The 19,588-nt window shown below is 45.9% G+C and overlaps 1 protein-coding gene across 2 annotated transcripts; it reads right to left on the bottom strand.

Moving 5' to 3' along the window:
* Window positions 1-661: 661 nt before the first annotated feature.
* Window positions 662-14,537, bottom strand: CLEC17A (C-type lectin domain containing 17A). Of its 2 annotated transcripts, none has more exons than XM_036302771.1 (12): window positions 14,452-14,537; window positions 14,229-14,309; window positions 10,351-10,383; window positions 10,218-10,268; window positions 10,097-10,135; window positions 9,887-9,928; window positions 9,121-9,261; window positions 8,973-9,035; window positions 6,908-7,003; window positions 6,652-6,803; window positions 4,332-4,441; window positions 662-1,963 (listed from the first exon to the last, which is right to left on the bottom strand). In XM_036302771.1, the coding sequence occupies exons 1-12, from the start codon at window positions 14,492-14,494 to the stop codon at window positions 1,831-1,833; spliced, it is 984 nt and encodes a 327-aa protein (XP_036158664.1). In that variant the 5' UTR covers window positions 14,495-14,537; the 3' UTR covers window positions 662-1,830. The 2 variants fall into 2 exon arrangements, with proteins under 2 accessions (XP_036158664.1, XP_036158663.1); XM_036302770.1 differs by having other exon boundaries at window positions 9,121-9,330.
* Between the last annotated feature and the right edge of the window lie 5,051 nt (window positions 14,538-19,588).

A 19,588-nucleotide genomic window follows, 5' to 3' on the forward strand; every position in this document is an offset into this window, starting at 1 on the left:
GTGGGGAAGGAAAACAAGTATAGAAGGAACAGAAAATGAAGTGAATGCCAACCTCCCCCACTGCTCACCCACCCTGCTCAGAGCCTCCTTTCCAAAATCACCGGATCTCAGTCAAAATAGGAACAATTCTATTAGTCATGGGCATTTGTAAATCAATAAATTAATTGATTTGGAGAATATCTACTCACCCCTGGATACAATTCAGGGATTGTCCAAATGAATTGCCATGTTGAGTTGTGCTTAGTTGGGGATAGTACCAGATTTCTAGGGGATTTTTTTGATTGTCACAATGACTGGGGGAGTTAACTCTGGAATTTAGTGTTAAAGGCTTAATTCTGCACCCAAAAAAGTTCATATGTTGAAGTCCTAACCCCCAGTACCTCAGAATGTCACTGTATTTGGAGATATGGTCTTTAAAGAGGTGATTAAGGGAAAATGAAGTCATTAAGGTGAGCCCTAATCCGATATGACTGGTATCCTTATTAAAAGAGATTAGGACACAGACATACACAAAGGGAAGACTATGTGAACACACAGAGAGAAGACAGCCATCTATAAGCCAAGGAAACAAGTCTTACCAAAAACCAACCACACCAACATCTTGATTTTGCACTTCCATTCTCCAGAACTATGAGACAATATATTTTTGTTGTTTAAATCCTGTGGTACTTTATTGTGGCAGCCCCAGAAAATTAACACAATAGACAATTAACACAAAATGCCACACAATGAACTGGCATTTTGAGAAGCTCTAACATTGCAAGAGCTAATAGACCCAGAATGTCCACTTGGCAGTAAAGTGAAATATTTCATCAAAGACCTTTACAAACTACAAATAGTTCAAAGGCACATGTGGGTAGGTATCTCCATTGCTGTCCTGAGGATCTGACCAAGTCATGGCCTGGCTTGGCCACACTGAGTGAGGAGTCTTGCCTTTCAGCTAGTCAGCAGTTCCATGGGCCAAATCTTAGCAGAGGTCTGAGTCCACCACCTAACTTGGTCAAACCTCACCTGGGACATTGAGAAAGTTCCTTGTCAAGAAGAATCTTGCCCCATCTGCTTGCCAGTAGCTTATCCACATCTTGTAGGCAGTATGGAAGCCCAACCCCAGTGCATCATGGTTCAGAGGACCAAAGGTATTTTCAACTCTAGTCAATCAATGTCAGGCCCAGAGCCCCAAGGGCAAGCATCACTTCCTAAGTGCCATGATCAAGGACTTAGTGAGTTTCCTCCAGACCCAAGAACTGGGAGACCATCACTCCAGCTCACCATCAGCTGTGAACTGAATGTGTGTGACCCAAAAAAAATCATATGTTGAAACCCAATCCCAAATTTATGGCATTCAGAGTTGGGCCTTTGGGAGGTGCTTAGGTCATGAAGGTAGAGCCCTCCTGAATGTGATTAATGCTCTTATAAAAGAAACCCCAGAGAATTCCCTTGTCCATTCTAGAGCAAGAAGGTGGCATCTATGAACCAGGAAACAGGCCTTCCTTCACCAAACACTGAATCTCCCTGCACCTTGATCTTGGGCTTCCAAGCTTCCAGCATTTTGAAAAATAAATTTCTGTTGTTTGTAAGCCATCTAGTCTATGGTATTCTGTTATAGTAGCCTGAACACACTCAGACTCCATCCAATTGATCAAGCCCCCAAATCCTCACCCTAGAAATTGTCTGACTTAGACCCCAGGGAACTTGTATATCCAAGCTGCTGGTTCTGTCTTGGGCGCATCCAAATCAGTTCCTAGAGAGGCAGGAAGGGCAGAAATGTCTCATCTCCAAGAGTCAAGGGGCGCTTGGATATGGACCCCCACCCAGTCTCATCCCTGGGGTTCAACAGGAGCATTTCCGCTCACAAATCCAATACGTAGCTTTGTTGCAAGAGAGGTCATTCCAAGTGCCTTGTTTGGTCATGCTGACACAGTCCTCATCATTCAGGTTGTTAGGTTCCTCTGGCTCCCAGAAGCTGGAGAAAAGAAAAATTGGGTGTGGGAGGGATGAATAGGTGGAGCACAGGGTATTTTTCAGGACAGTGGCACTACTAGTCTACATGATATTGACATTATGCATTTGTCAAAACCCATACAACACTTGAAGTGAACCCAATTGTAAAGTATGGATTTTAGTTAATAATAATGTGTCCATATTGGTTCATCAATTTTAACAAATGTACAACACTAAAGCAAGGTGTTAATAATAGTAGAAACTGTGTGTGTGGGAGAGTAAATATATACAGCAAATTTCTGTACCGTCAGCCCAATTTTTCTGTAAATTAAAAAATAATTAAGCCCTGGCCAGTTTTGCTCAATGATTAGAGTGTCAGCCCTCGGACCAAAGGGACCCAGATTCAATTCACAGGCAAGGGCACATACCTCGGTTGCAGGTTCCCCAGCCCCGTAGGGGCACGTGTGGGAGGCAACCAATTGCTGCGTCTTTCTCACTTCAATGTTTCTCTCTCCCCCTCCTCCCTCCTTTCCACTCTCTCTCTCTATAAATAAATGGAAGAAATATCCTCGGTGAGCATTTTTTTTTTTAAAGAAAAGGAAAAATAATTAAATCTATTGATTTTTAAAAATATATTGGGGAGAAAGACCTTCATGGTACAAGGTTCTTTATTCTATCTGAAAATCACTTCTTCAGCCTCTCAGAATTACCTAAAGATGCTGCATCATCCCCTTCACCCCAACTTGCTTGTCCTAGCTCAGCCCCACCTCCCTGTTCACCAGGCCAATCTCTTCCCTCTTGAATCTGTTTCCTGCATCTGGTCAGTATCTGCCTCCTTTTCCAAAGAACACTTCCTTTCCACCCTAATTCTCCCAACCTTCCAGGTATTGTAATGTCTTAGGTCACAGCAGATCTTTATTTGGTGATTCAGGTGCACATGACTTGTTAAAGGACACTCAGGAGAGAGGGAGTGAGAGAAGCAGGATGGGGTGGGGGAGAGAGGTGAGCAAGGATGTGAGTTCAGGGAAATCTAGCCTCAGTCTGGTCCCACAGGGAGCTCTGGAAAGTGAATAGCATCACAGAGTTAACCCAACTTGAGACAATGAGTCCAGCCTTCTCTTAGCCAGTCATTGGCTATGGACTGACCCCAGTGGGAATAGGTGAGCAGGCTTCCATTCAGCTGAGGACAACTATCCGGAGGAAGCATAACTGTGATGCTTTAGCTACCAATGCCCCCTGATGGCATACAGGAATCTAAGCTGGGTACCCACATTGCCATCTCATGCCATGCCATCTCTGTTTACAGAGCTGTGCCTCCTTCCAAGAATCTTTAATAAAAAATAAGACTCCCAGCCCAGCCGGCATAGCTCAGTGATTGAGCGTCGACCCATGCATCAATAGGTCAGGGCACAAGCCCAAGTTTCAGACTCAGTCCCCAGTAGGAGGCATGCAGGAGGCAAACAGTCGATGTTTCTATCTCCCTCTCCCTTCCTCTCTCTCTAAAAGTCAATAAAAACTTATTTTAAAAAATGAAATCCACAGACAAAACACTAATATATATAATATTTAAAGAGCTCCTAGAAATCAATAGGAAAATGGAAAAAATCCCAACATTAAAAAAACGCACAAAAGATATGAATGGATCATTCACAGAAATGTTAATACATGTGACTATTGAACATATGTGTTCTGTCATTATAAGAGAAATGCAAACTAATACTACATTAGGATTCCATATTTCACCTGTAATAAAACCAACAAAATTTCAAAAGTTTGATGAACATGTGGGTCAAAAAACTATAGTCAAACTGCTGAGAGAATAAATTGGTATAATCAGTATGGGGGACAATTTGTTAATATTTATTTAAAATACAAATACATACGCTCTTTAGAAAGTAAAGTCCAGTGGCTAAGAGTATAGGCTTTGGAGCCAGGTTGGTTGGCACTGCCACCTGCCCGCTGTCTAACCTTGGGCATGTTGCTTAGCCTTTCTGTGCCTCAGTTTCCTCATCTTTAAAATGAAGATGGTGATACGACTTTCCTTACAAAGATTAAATAAATGGGTTAGTCTCTGCAGAGTGTAAAAAGAATGAGATCCTGCTAATCCTTTTCCTCTTGTCCTATAGCCACTCCATCTTTCTTCCCCTCCCCCACCACCCACCCACCCACCCATCAGCCCGGGGACTGGATATATTTGAGCAGTTGTGTTAAAAGGTGGAGATTATTGCAATGGAGGAATATTAAAGAGGTACAAGGACCAGAGCGCCTATCAGAATAAAAGCACCCTGTGCCTCCCCGTCTAGTCCAGCCTGGGATTCTAGAGAATCTGCTGGCTTGGACTGCACAAGGGCCCACAATGAGCAGAGAGCCCAAGAACCCTAGATACTTGCCTCAAAGTGACAGGCGACCCATCCAGCCACTTCCAGTCCCCTTCTTGTTCCCTGTCACTCAGTCCCAGCCAGTGCACCCGTGGAGAGCCGTGAGCCTTGACCACAAAGTTCTGCGAGTACAAACTCCATTCAGCCATCAATTCTTCTACATGACCCTCAGGATAAGGGTCTTCCCTCCCTCCTTTAGGGCTTTTAAATGCCACCCCAAAGCCCCTCCCAGACCCTGTGGATCCAGAGCAGGATCAACACCTTCCTCCTACTTGAGCATGAGGGGTGGGAATAATTATGTTACTTTCTCACACGACCAGTGAGCCGCTCTGAGTCTGTTTCCTCATCTGTAAAATGGAATAATAGTAGCTACTGCTTCATAGGATTGTGGGAATTAAATGAGTTAATAGCATAAAGTGCTCAAAACTGTGTCTGACACACAGTCAGTACTGTGACATCTTCACATTTAGTATTATAACATACTAGAGGCCCGATGCACGAAATTCGTGCAAGAGTAGGCCTTCCTTCTCCCAGCTGCCAGCACGGGCTTCCCTCTGTCACGGAAGTCCCTCCGGACTTCCCTCGCAGCCCCGGCTTTCGTCCAGAAGGTCATCCGTAAGGACGTCCGGTCTAATTAGCACATTATGCCTTTATTATTATAGATAATAATAATAATAAAAAGAACTTGAAGGGGGAAAGAAAGGAGAGGAATGGGGTTTCCTGCCTTCTTGTACAGTGGGGCTTTGACTTACAAGTGTCCCGACTAACGAGTTTTTTGAGATACCAGCTGTCTCTACCCCGATTTTTTGCATTGAGTTGATAGAGTAATTTGAGTTAACGAATTAAACTCGTAAGTCAAGGCCCCACTGTATTTCAAAAGCCCAAGCCTCTGGGAGAAAAGAAAGGATTTGGGCCAAAGACAAAAGATTAGGAAGAAAATATCATGATCAAAAACAACTTCTCTCAGCCTAGCCAGTTTGACTTAGTGGAGAGAGCATTGGCCCGAGGACGGAAGGGTCCTGGGTTCGATTCCGGTCTAAGGCATGTACCTTGGTTGCAGGCTCAATTGGGGTGCATACTTGAGGCAACCAATCATTGTTCACATTAATATCTCTCTCTCTCTCTCTCTCTCTCTCTCTCTCTCTCTCTCTCTCTCTCTCTCTCTCTGTCTCTCCCCCTCCCTTCCACTCTCTTTAAAAATCAATGGGAAAATATCCTCTTGTGAGGCTTTTAAAAAAAAAACAAAAACCTCCTCTCATGGCAAACTGATCTATAGTGAGAGAAACCAGATCAGTAGTTGTCTGGGTGGGAGTGGGGAAATGAGTGGAAACTCACTGAGGGAACTCACTGAGGCGGTGAAAATGTTCTAAATCCTGACTGGGTGGACAGTTACATGGGTGTATGCATATGTCAAAACAGAATGTACATTTAGGATCTGTGTGTTTTACTATATGCAACCCATACTCACTCACCCAATCTTATTACAGTGCTAAGGTTCCCTAAAAGTTGGAGAGGAGAGAATGCAAAGGGAAAATAGTTGTAAATATATAGAGATGGTGGGTGCCGGAGAGAGGGACTCTACATCCATCCCCAGTGAGTCTGCAGTAATGGCCAAAACTTGGGTTTGGAGACTCTAAAAAGTGGAGGGCACCTGGACCCCTTTCCCTAGGTAAAGCCCCAGAAAGGTGTCAGGAAACCAGAAGGACAAAAGGGTTGCTTGGCCTATCAGACTAGAACAGTGCCGCCCTGGCCAGTCTGGCTCAGTTGGTTGAGCGTCACCCCAAGCACAGGAGGTCATTTGTTCAATTGCTGGTCAGAGCACAAGCCCAGGTTGTGGACTTGATTCCCAGGAGGGGCCGTGCAGGAGGCAGCGATCAGTGTTTCTCTCTCCCTCTCCCTTCCTCTTTCTCTAAAAATCAATTTAAAAATCTTTTTAAAAATAAAATAAAATACCTTCACCATAGATTTTTCTTTTGGCATCAATTGTGTTTGGGATACAGTCTGGAGAATAGGACGTGTTGTTGCCTAAGAGCTAGGAAACTGAGACTTTCGAGAATAAGTAAACACAGCCAGGATATGAACTCAGGCAGAGCATACCCTCTTAACCGCTGCATGATATCATGTCAGTAAAAGCTTGCTATTAAAAGTTTCAAAAGGGGGACATATGTGATACTTTCAACAATAAAGATTTTTTTAAAATACATAAATAAAAGTTTCAGTGGCTCAAAAGCAATTCCAATTTCTTTCCATCCAGACCAGGGAAGGATGTGTAAGTCTGGGAGAGGAGCAGGCTGGCCCTGCTGGTTCCCGGGGGCTTGGAGGGGTAGCTCACCTGCTCATCCATGCTACTGATGATGACCAAGTGAGAGTAATTCTCTTGGCAGAACTTTCGGGCTTCATCCCATGACTTGGTGTTGGGGGAGAAGTAGTAACACTTGCCTTTAAAAGGGAGCCAGCCCTCAGGGCAGGTGACCCTGGCACAGTCTGGAAACAGGATAGACTGCAATGAGAATCGTTCCCATGGATTGGTGCAATACACCGGCTCTTCCATGCCCCCATCTCAGAACAGTTCCCCAAGTCCCACTCACCTAATAAGCCCCGAAGTTCCATCACAGACTGGTTGGTGTCAGCTCTTACTCGGTCAATGTCCTTCTTCAGGCCAGCAAGCCCCGCCACGCCAGTCACTGTCAGCAGGGAGGGACTGGAATGTTAGAGACCCAAACCCCCATCTACCCACTCACCCACCCCTGACTGCAGACACGGCAGAGAGCACACAAGCTGTGCTCCCCACTGCACCCACATTCTTGTGGGTGGTTGTACGATTCAAAACCAGCATGCTCAGTGCCTAGGAGGAGTCCCTAGAGTGGCTCAGAGGAGGGGTTAATTTCTGGAGCTCGGGGAAGATGGGGATGGTGGGTTTCCTGGAAGAGGTGAGTTTTGAAGGAAGACACTAATTCAGTGAGGGGGTGGGCACAGCAGGCACCTTGGAAGCAAAGATAGAGAGGCAAGTAGGTCGGGGAAGGCGGATGCAGTAGGACTCAAGGGAAACTCATAGGAGCTTGAGCTCACAGTAGGATGAAGGCCAATGTCCTGTCCACTGAATGTCAAGTCAAGGGTTTCATATTGGATTCTGGGCAGTAAGAAGCCATTGATTGCCGAAACCGGTTTGGCTCAGTGGATAGAGCGTCGGCCTGCGGACTGAGGGGTCCCAGGTTCGATTCTGGTCAAGGGCATGTGCTTTGGTTGTGGGCACATCCCCAGTGGGGGGTGTGCAGGAGGCAGCTGATCGATGTTTCTCTCCCATCGATGTTTCTGACTCTCTATCTCTCTCCCTTCCTCTCTGTAAAAAATCAATAAAATATATTTTTTAAAAAATTTAAAAAAAAAAAAGAAGCCATTGATGGTTTTTGAGCGGAAGAGTGGCTTGCTCTGAGGTGTGGGATGACGGAGTGTGGAATGCAGCAATTTGCAGACTTCAGCAATCATAGCGAAGACCATGCCAGCCCAGAAAATTCTTCTACAACTAGTGTGCGTATTTCCACTGCTCCCACACAAACTTGCCCTCTTCCAACACTCCCCAGGTTCATCAGTAGATGGTCCTTCAGTTAGACAAGCCAGAAATATAAGATATATATAGCTATAGAAAGATAAAGAGATAGAGATAGGGATAGAGATATATGACACATATTATCCTTGACACCCTTTCCTCTCTCTCATTATCATTCCAAATCAATCCGTCCCCAGATTTGGTGAATTTTATCTCCAAAACCTTTCTACTTCACACAGTTCTCTCCATCCCCACAGCCATAACCTTCATCCGAGCCATTATCAACTCTCACCTTCCAAATACACCATCCTCCTCCCTTGTACTTAAACAGTGTTACCTTCTACCACAGAGCTTTTGCACATGCCTGAGACTCTCAACCCCGCACCTGGTTAATTCCCTCTCCTCTTTCACTCAGCTGCAATACCAATCCCTAGGGAAGCTTTGTATGATCCTCCCAAAGATAAGGTCAAGACTCCTTGTTAGATTTTTTCATAGAATCAACTTCCTCTTCCTTTAGACTATGCATCAAAATTTGAAATGTTATGCTCATGTAGATGATAATTTGGTAAATGGCTGTTTATGCTTGTACTATACAACAGAAACAAAATGTGAGCCACATGGGTAATTTTAAATTTTCTAAGAGCCACGTTTTTAAACTCAAAAGAAACAGATAAAATTATTTTCAATGCTATTCTTATTTATCCCAATCTATCCAAAATATTATCATTTCAATGTGTAATCAATATTAAAGGTTATTATTATTAAGATATGTTACTTTTTTGTAGCAAGGCTTTGAAATTGGTGTGTGTTTTAGACTTACAGCACATCGTAGTTCAGAATGAGCACATTTCAAGTGCTCAGCAGTCACAGCCACCCAGGACCACCATGTTGGGCAGTAGAGGTCTAGACACACACACACACACTCCACCGGGACAGGGATGGGGACTATGTCTAATGAGTTCACCACCCTACCCACCCAACCCCTACCCTGGTACCTGGGGAAGTCCCTGGCAAAGATGGGGCTGGGGATTGGTTGTGGAGCTGGAGTTGAGGATCATGTTGATGTTCAATATGCATGGCATGAAGGGATGATTGAAAACACTCACCATTTGCTTGCCACGCCATCTGCTGAATGGTTAACATCTTCAGTTCTTCCACCACCTCCTGGTCTATGAGAAGAACTCCAGCTTGAGCCCAAGTCCACCTGTACCCCATCCCCAATCTCTCCACATGCCCCTTTCTCACCCTACTCACACTTAATCAGGGTTACAGCCAGACCAGTGCAGCCCAAGAAGAGTGACACCACCACCAGAAGACACAGGAAAACCAGCCATCTCTCCTCCTGGAAGCACCCAGGACCCCCAGATTTCTGACTGATCCAGGGCACTGGGGTTGCTGGGGGTGAGAATGAGGACTGAGAGACCAATACTGGTGCTTGAGAGTGTGAGGAAAGGATCCTTGAACCTTTCTCCAAAAGCAAGGGGACAGAGATCTATGGTTATGACTATATCACCAGATGGGGCCAGCAAGAGAGTGTTAGGGAGAGCAAACCCTGAGGAAACGCAGAGCATTTATGGAACACTTATTGTATGCCAAGCATCCTGTTACGGCCTTATTACCTTACTGGATCCTCACCCGTATGACATAGATATATTATTCCCATTTTGTACATGGTAGACTGAGAGGTCATGCATGACTTGGGCCCCACTCTGCCCTTAACCCCTATAATGCATTGTCTTCTGCTCTCCAGCAGCTCCTTCCCAAGCTGCTCTCCATTCAGGGAAGCCTGTGGACCTTGCATCTGGGGCAGAGAATGTTTCCTGTACCTTGTATGCAAGCAGGAGGTGGACCCCAAAGAGTACCCAGCAGACACCCTGAGCCCCTGGAGGTCTAGTATAGACTCAAGGAGAAGTATCCTCTGAGAGAAAACATTTCTGTGCCCTACAGTCTCACTCCAGAACTATAGGTCTGACTCAAATACTTTGGCCATGTGAGAGGAAAAATAGGAGAACTGACTTACTGGCTTGGGATGGCTGGAATGGAGGAACCTCGAGAGCAATTCCTGGGAAAAGGGGGAAGAGAGTTTTATTCAGAAGTTGCTGACTCTGTCTTCCAAGATCAACAAGCCTTTACTCCCTCTGATTTGCTTTCCTGTCAGAATTGGGGGACTGGAGGAAGGACTTCCACATGTCCCCTCTCAGACTTCTTGAAGGGTCTTCCCATGGCTCACCCAGTTGAGATGTGCGGGTGACAGGGGTGAGGTCCAGGCCTGGAGGGAATCAGAAAGATAATGATCATGTAGAGCAGAACGTCAGCCAGGTGAACACAAAGGTGCAGCCCTAGATTCTCACCTGTGGTTTTCAGGGGCTTTCTGGAAAGTGGAGGAGTTTCTGCTTGTATTCCTGAGGAGGAAGGAAATGTTGCTCAAGGCCAGAACAGTGTAAAGACAGCACTGGGTCTCCTGTACCCCAAGCCCCAGCTCACCTGCCCTTGGAGGCCTTGGTGGAGCCGCTGAAGCTGAAAAAGAGAAGCTCAGGGTTAGAGTTGACCTGTGGATGAAAATGAAATCACAGGCAGTGGTGAAAACAAGATTGAGACTGTAATGGATGGGGTTGGGCTTGAGAATAAAATTGGGGTTAGAGCCCTAGCCGATTTGGCTCAGTGGATGGAGTGTCGGCCTGCAGACTGAAGGGTACCAGGTTCGATTCCGGTCAAGGGCATGTACCTTGGTTGCAGGCACATCCCCAGTGCAGGGTGTGCTGGAGGCAGCTGATCAATGTTTCTAACTCTCTAACCCTCTCCCTTCCTGTCTGTGGAAAATCAGTAAAATACATTGTCTCCTGTCACCGACCACATAAGCCAAACACTAGCACCGTTTAAACCCACGGACTCAGGATAAAATGCTCTCTCGCCAGCAATAACTACAAGAAGACGAGTTTCTGTGTCATTGGGCAGCTCTGCCGCACATAAATAATCAGCTCTGTGACCCTGATGCTCAAGCTGAAGCCACTTCTGTAGTGAGGACAGGAAGTTTGCGTCTTGGTCCCACTTCCCTCATTTCATTCTGCGGTTGTGGCACCCTGCTGACTTCATGCACATCGTGGATGTGGCCTCGAAGAGCCGCGTGGCTGCGTCTGCCTTGAGTGAGTGTGAGAAAGGCAGCAGCGGCCCTCAGTGCAGTGCTGAGCTGCCGGGAGCCGGTCCATGCTTGCTGTTTCAAGGGACCTGGCATATATGGCATACTGTTCTTAATATGTTTGCTCACCTTCTTGGCACTATGTGTTTTAACCAAGGTCTCTGAGAAAGGTTGTTTCCCCAGGTAGGGATTTTCCCCTGAAGTTAGGGAGGGAATAAAACCTCTTAACTAAGTGCCAGGCGGGTAATTAATCACTTTAACTATGAACAATCATGCTTAAGCTACATAATCTTTACTCCCTGGAATGGAGATAAGAAATGCCCTAACCTTTGTAATAGAGATTGATAGGATTGGAATCAACTGGTATAAATACAGATGTAAGAACACAGAACTTAGAACACAGAACTAAGAAGACAGAACCAGGAGGCACAGAACCTACACAGAACATTCTCTAGAGACAGAAGAACTTCGCTGGAGAAAACATGGCAAAAGATCCTGGACAGGAACTGGCCTCAGAACCTAGAGACAGAACCTAGCGAGAGAACATGGCAAAAGATCCTGGACTGAACCTGACTACAGAAATTGGCAAGAGAACCTAACTAGAACCTGATGACTGAACCTGGCTGGAGAACCTAGCGAGGGAACATGGCTACAGAACCTGGCTGGAGAACCTAGCAAGAGAACATGGACACAGAACCTGGCTGGAGATCCTAAGCAGAACCTCTCTGGAGATCCAGAACAGAACTTGGCTGGAGATCCTGGCTGGAGATCCTGGCTAGGCTGCTGATCAACTGGACGCTGTCTCCGCGTCATTCCTTCTTCGCCGACTCCGTCCACACCTTTGGGGACCCCTGGACCTGCTGGGGCCGGACCCCGGCACTGAGCTGGGGTCAGTAAGAGCCACAAGGTAGAGACGGCGAATGCCTGTCTGGAATACTAAGGCCTGTCTTCTGCAAGTTTCCATTGGGAATGGAGCTGATCTGATGCTTCAGCCTAGGACCTCAAGACTCACTCACTGGACATATCCCAAGGATGATTTTAGGAACAGGAAGTCCTCGAACACCGTCTACTAGACCATGGCTCAAGAAGCCAGACTCTCAGGCACTTTAGCTGCTCCCTCTAGTACCATTTCTGGGGATTATTACTCCAGAGAGCTCTGGCCAGAGCTGCTTTTCTCTTGGGAGGTGGGCTTTCTCTAAGTGGTGAAAAGTATAAACCTCATATCTTTAAAAAAAAAAAATTGAGGTTAGAGATAAGGACAGGATTAAGATACAATGACCAACCATCCTAGATTACCCAGGATTTTCCAAGTTTTAAAACTGAAAGTCCCACATCCCAGGAAATCTTTCATCCCTGGGCAAACTGGGACAGTTGGTCACCCTAAGTTAAAGACACAGTTAAGTTTAGGGATGGGGATGAAGTTAAGGTTAGGGTTGGCATGAGGATTTGGATTGAGATGAGGATTGGGTTGAAGATGGGTCAGGGATACTGATGGGCATTGGAGTAGGGCTGTGATTCAGGATGTGATTAAGATGAAGAATGGGCCGAAACCGGTTTGGCTCAGTGGATAGAGCGTCGGCCTGCGGACTGAAAGGTCCCAGGTTCGATTCCGGTCAAGGGCATGTACCTGGGTTGCAGGCATATCCCCAGTAGGAGATGTGCAGGAGGCAGCTGATCGATGTTTCTCTCTCATCGATGTTTCTAACTCTCTATCCCTCTCCCTTCCTCTCTGTGAAAAATCAATAAAATATATTTTAAAAAAAGAAAAAGAAATGGAGATGGGGATGGAGATATAGCTGCACTTGGAGATGGGGAGGGGGCTAAATTGGGGGGAGGGATGGCCCTGAAGATGGAGATGGGATTAGCCTTGGGATTGGGTTTGAGAATCATGTTGGGACCTGGTTGGAGTTGGAGATAAGCAGTCAAACAGCAGAGTGAAGTCTGGCTGGTGTGACTCAGTTGACTGGACATTGTCCTGTGCACCAAAAGTTTGCTGATTTGGCTGAAACCGGTTTGGCTCAGTGGATAGAGCGTCAGCCTGCAGACTGAAAGTTCCCAGGTTCGATTCCGGTCAAGGGCATGTACCTGGGTTGCGGGCACATCCCCAGTGGGAGATGTGCAGGAGGCGGCTGATCGATGTTTCTCTCTCATCGATGTTTCTAACTCTCTATCTCTCTCCCTTCCTCTCTGTAAAAAAAAATCAATAAAATATATATTTTAAAAAGAAAAAAAAACAGGCAATCCACACAAAAAAAAAAGTTTGCTGATTTGATTCCTGATCAGGGCATGTGCCCAGGTTGTGGGCTCGATCCCTGGTAGAGGGTATACAGGAGGCAGTCAGTTGATATTTCCTGCTCACATCAATGTTTCTCTCTCCCTCTCCCTTCTGCTCTCTCTAAAGATCAATAAAAAATATTTTTTAAAATATTCTATCAATGGCAAATATGTTAAAAACAAAACAAAACAGCAGAGTTCAGTTTATCTCCCACCTCATCCCAAGCCCCACAGAGCCCTGAGGCCTCTCATGTTGGCCCCAGTCTAGACTCAGAAGTGGAGAATATGGAGCCTCATTCCACATGGAATGACCCCTGTCCAAGGACACCAAGGCAGCACAGTCAGCCCTCAGGGGCCCTGGTGGGAGCTGACTCAGGGAAACTTCCAAAACCTCCACTTTTATACCCACTTATCAGACTCTTATTGATTCCCAAGCCGGGTGTGGACCACCCAAGTGTGAAGGCAAATCTGACCCTAGGTGTGAATGCTGGAGGTTGGGGAGCCAACAGTCCACTCTCAGTTCTCAAACACTGGCTTTCATATCTTTGGGTCTTTGCATCCACCAGTTCTCTTCTGGGCTTCTCTTCGTAACAAACTCCTACTCATCCTTAAGTCCTACTCCAAAGTCCTCTCTTCTGACCCCCAATCTTCCTACCATTGCAGGCCAAGCCCTCCATTTCCCTCCTGATTTCCCCAACCTCTGATTTATCCCTGTTCAGATCTGCTAACCTGAGGTTGTTCCCAGAACAGATTTCCCCACCAGCCTGAGATATCATCAAGGGCAGTGCAGAGGCATGAGTACTCCCACCATCAGAGGGCCCGGCATGGGCTGAATACACAGGAAGCTGATCATGTGTCTGCAGAGCCCAGCTAGTGTCCCCCGGATACCTAGCTCCCCCTCCATCCCACAAACCACACATCTCTTCACCTAGCCTCTGAGAAGTCCTCTTACCTGGCTTGGGAGGAAGGGCCTTGTAGGATGGCGCCATGTTCTCATAATCATCAGCATCATCATCATCATCCTCTCTGGTCCCTTACAGAGGAATGGTATGTGAGCACCCAACCCATTTCCACCTCTGTCCCTCAAGCCCAAGTTTTCAGCCCCAGGATGGAGATGCTGTAACCTGGGTCCTGACCACCCCTGGCCTCCAACCCAAGTCTGATCAGGGCTGTACCTGGAAGGTTCCGGCACCCAGAGTTAGGATACAGGATATTCATGGCTGTAGCTAACACAAGAGACTGAGAAGGTGCATTCAGAGCCTTAAGGCTCTGCCCCTTTCCTTCCTTCTCAGGTTTCTCAGTTCCCTTTTTTAAGAGAAGTACATGCAAATCTATCTTGAAGGGAACTACCCCCAGACCACATACACATACACACATCTTTCTCCCCAGTATCAATTCATGCATAGAAGTGACAGAAACAACAGCCCTCTCTCTTGAATTCCTTTAGAGTGCCAAGCCCTGGGTGGAAAAGATTGACAAGCTCCTTCCTCCATGGAACTTTCCATCTAGACAGGAGAGACAGCCCTGACTGGTTTGGCTCAGTGGATAGAGCGTCGGCCTGCGGACTCAAGGGTCCCAGGTTCGATTCCAGTCAAGGGCATGTACCTTGGTTGCAGGCACAACCCCAGTGGGAGGTGTGCAGGAGGCAGCTGATCAATGTTTCTAACTCTCTATTCCTCTCCCTTCCTCTCTGTAAAAAATTAATAAAATATATTTTTAAAAAAGACAGGAGAGACAATAAACCAGTAAAGAGACATAGAAATAAATGCTATAGTTTTTATTTTATGTCCCATCATGACTAAACATTATTTTTTTTTTAATAAAAAATGGTACTGGGGCCAAAACCGGTTTGGCTCAGTGGATAGAGCGTCGGCCTGCGGACTGAAGGGTCCCAGGTTCGATTCCGGTCAGGGGCATGTACCTGGGTTGCGGGCACATCCCCAGTGGGGGATGTGCAGGAGGCAGCTGATCGATGTTCCTCTCTCATCGATGTTTCTGACTCTCTATCTCCCTCCCTTCCTCTCTGTAGAAAATCAATAAAATATATATTTTTTTAAAAAAATGGTACTGGGATAGAATAGGGGCTAATGTAGAGAGGTGATCAGGGAAGGTCTCCTGGAGGTTGTAACTTCTGTAACAAGATGTTAGAGTGACAGGTGCTAAGTACTCCCACATTCCAAAGTGAAGTGCTAGGGCACTGATCGGTTAGCTACGACTGCATTAAAAAATTACCCCAAAACTCAGTGACTTAAAGCAATACTACTTTTCTCATACTTCCTGTGATTCAAGAGCATCTTAGCTGGGTGGTTCTGGCTTGGGATCTCTCACTTGTTTGCAGTCAATTTGTTGGCCAGGCTCAACTGGGGCTAAAAGAGCCTCTTCCAAGATGGTGCTTTCACATGACTGCTTGAGAAGCCCACTGTTCCTCACCATGGGAGCCTCCCCAGAGGGCTGATTGGGTGTCCTCACCACACAGCGGAGGCTAAGATGGAAACCATAGTGCCTTTTATGGTCTAAACCAGGGGAGGGCAAACTTTTTGACTCGAGGACCACAATGGGTTCTTAAACTGGACCGGAAGGCCAGAACAAAAGCATGGATGGAGTGTTTGTGTGAACTAATATAAATTCAAAGTAAACATCATTACATAAAAGGATACGGTCTTTTTTTTTTTTTTTTTTTTAGTTTTATTCATTTCAAACTGGCCGGATCCGGCCCGCGGGCCGTAGTTTGCCCACGGCTGGTCTAAACCTAAATCCCAAATTATGATCTCCACTATAACTATTTGTCAAATGGGCCACCTGTGAGTCATTGTGAAGGAGACTGCACAAGGGTGTGAATACCAAGATGTAAGCATCATTAGGACCATCGTTAAAGCTGGCTGCTACAATCATATATACAGAACTTGCAAAGGAAGTTTTCACACGTAGTTTGACGTTGGTGGGCATTTAAAAAGCAAAAGTTGAAGAGAGAACGCAGTCTGTCTACCCCATGGGAAAGCCAAAAGATGAGGTTTTGACTCACACCCAAAACAGCATGAAGTGAAAAGATAGACGGAAAAAAAGGGCTGCAGGAGGAGTGGTTGCCTCTTTTGGGACAGCAAGGATATGGGAGTTTCCTGTGATCAAACTGAAATAACCAGCCTGAAGCTATTTGGAGAACCCTGCTCAAGAGAGCAGCCAACCTGTATTTCTCAAAAGGACTGCCATTGGCCTTCGGGCCCAAGAGCCTTAGAATTTATGGCTCCTCCCTTCTCTCTCACTCCATGGCTATGGCAAAGGGAATTTTCAAAAGCATATCTCATGGCCTGCATGGTCTTATGAAATGTGACCTTGCTGCTACTTAAGGAATAGAGTCTAATTCTCTTCCCACTAAATCTGGACTGGCCTTAGTCTCTTATAACCAATAGAATGCTGTGGAAGTGACATCTGCCATGCAGCTTCCACCTGGGTCTGTCAGAACACGTGCTCCCAGAGCCATCTCGTGAGAAAGCCTAAGCCACATGGAGGTCACAGGGAGGTGCTCCACTCAAAATTCTCAGCTCAACCCAGGTGCCAAAGATTCTAGCCCCCAAGACATTCGAGTCACTTTCGGTCCTATGAGTCTTCCTCTCTTCTGGTCAAATGTTAGTAAGTCTGGTTGGCTCTGCCTTCACAGTATATCCAACATCTGAGCCTTTCTCACCTCCTGGTCTGAGCCACCATCATCTTTCACCTGAATTACGGTCATAAACTCCACCTTGGTCTACCTGCTTCCGCCTTTGTCCTCAAGATAGTCAAACTAATAAAAGCAGAAAGTAGAAGCAGAGAGGTGGTTTCCAGGGGCCAGATGGAGGGGGGAATGGGGAGATGTTTAACGAGGGTTACAAAGCTTCAGTTATACAAGATGAATAGGTGCTGGAGAACTGTGGTGTGAGCAGTATGACTAGTTGACAATATTGGACTGTGTACTTGAAATTTGCTAAGAGGGTAGACCTTGAGTGTTCTCACTACAGAAAAAGGAAAACGGTAGCTGTGAGGTGATGAATATGTTAGTTGGCGTGGTTGTGGTGAATATTTTACAATGCTATGTATATTGGGTCATCAGATTATGCACTTTAAACATATACAGTTTTTGAACCTCAATAAAGCTGGAAGAAAAGCAAACAACAGCTTGTCTTGATTTAAACTTTTGCTATTTTGTTCATCATGGATTTTTTTTTCATTTCCTTTTAATTTTTTAAATATTTTGTTAATATATCATTTATCTAGGCAGGGAGAAGTCTAAAATAAAGGTGTCAGCAGGGTCCTGCTCTCTCTGAAGGCTCTGGGCGGGGAACCTTCCTGACAGCTGCTGGGGGCTCCTGGCATCCCTTGGCTTGTGGCCACATCACTCCAATCTTTGCCTCTGTCTTAACATGGCCTTCTCTGTGTGTGTCTCTGTGTCTCAAATCTCCCTCCCTCCCTTTTTATTTAATCCTCACCTGAGGATATTCTTTCCATTGATTTATAGAGAATAAAAGGAAGGAGGGGAGAGAGAGAGACAGAGAGAAAGAGACAGAGAAACACAGAGAGAGACAGAGAGAGAGAAACATCGACATGAGAGAGATACATCAATTAGTTGCCTCCTGCACACACCCCAACCCTCTGGTTTATGGTCCGACACTCTAACCATTGAGCCACACCAGTCAGGGCTCCCTCTCCTTTTTCCAAAGCTAGATGCTATACTGGTGGCCTTGAAGACACAGGAAAAGGCCATGAGACCAGGAAGGCAGCTCTCCCTTGCAAGGGAGACTCTCAGGAAGGCAAGAAAACAGACTCTCCCACTAGACTCTCTGAGGGAAGGTAGCCCTGCTGATAACTTGATTCAAGCCAAATGAAACAATTGGAACTTCTGACCTCCAGAGCTTTAAAAGAATTAAGTTCTGTTGTCTTGAGTCACTAACTTCGTGGCAATTTAGTATAATAACCATAGGAAACTGTTACGTACCCCAAAGGACAATACCCCAATTCCCCTTTGTAGGGGCTTTCCACTGACAATAAAAGGAAACACAACTCAGGTTGGCTTCAACAACAAGGAAATCCCATCCAGCCCACGTTCAGATTAGAGTAGCAGGCTGAGGTGCTGTAACAGATTCGGAACGAGAGTGGCTTCTCAAAACAGAATTTATATCTCAACTCACAACCTCAATATTGGCAATCAGCAGTCTTGATGAGTGGAAAACTGTTCCCAACACAGGTGGGTGGCCCCAGGCCTAGCTGAGCAGGTAGGGGCTGCAGACTAGCCTCCCTTTCCAGAGAAAGCTAACCTGGGGCCAGGCTGTCCCCTGTTCCAATGAATGGTGGGGACGGTCTCATTCTGCCATTGGGGAATTCTGAGAAGAAAGGAAGAAAGAGCTGTTCACCCAGCAAACACCCGTGGAGCACACACGGGGAGCATATGTGTAGATGTGGAGGGTCATGGACGAGAGAGTGGACAGAGATAAGAGTGGAGTACACCAGTCAAGAGGATCAATAGCATCTCTGCCTTTCAAGGGCATAGAGGTGAGTGGCACTGGAGCAGGGTAAGTGCAGTGGATGGATTCGCTGTGTGGGAGTGATGGCCACATGGCCTAGGCTAGGCCATCCCTCAGGACCTGGCTCACAGTAGGCACTGAGGAACTGGCAGTGGAATCCAGTCCCATCCACTGGGTATAACATAAGACCATGAGCCCAGGCTGACCCGGGCTCTGCCCCATTCTTGCTGTGTGACCTCAGGGGAAAACAACATCTCTGAGCAACTATCTCCTGATACATCCAAAGGGATGAGGGTTTTAGTCGTTCGCTCATCCATTCAATAGATATGTATTGACGACCTACTATGTGTTAGGCCCTGTGCTAGGTACTAGGGATTCACTGGTGGGGAAAAAAATCCCTTGCAATAAAAAGGAAGATCACAAAATGGAAATCATACACAGCATGTTCTCAGACCAGAACCAAATTAAACTATAAGTCACAGACTGATATCGGGAAAATCTGCAAATATTCAGAAATCAAGTCACATCCACGCATCAAAGAGGAAGTCAAAAATTACAAGTATTTTTAACTGAATGAAAGCGAAAGTGTACCCTATCAGGCCATGTAGGGTGCAGGTAAAACAGTGCAAAGAGGGAAAGTTGGGACATTAAATGCTTCTGTTTAAGAAGATGATCAGATATATATTTGAAAGATGCTAGGAGAATAAATTATTTTAGCTTTTTTTTTAGATAATACTCTTAGAAATATATTTTTATTGATTGATTTGAGAGAGAAAGAGAGAGACATCGATTTGCTGTTCCATTTAATTATGCATTTATT

This window comes from Myotis myotis, unplaced genomic scaffold (genome assembly GCF_014108235.1).
Source record: "Myotis myotis isolate mMyoMyo1 unplaced genomic scaffold, mMyoMyo1.p scaffold_m19_p_33, whole genome shotgun sequence".
NCBI lineage: Eukaryota > Metazoa > Chordata > Mammalia > Chiroptera > Vespertilionidae > Myotis > Myotis myotis.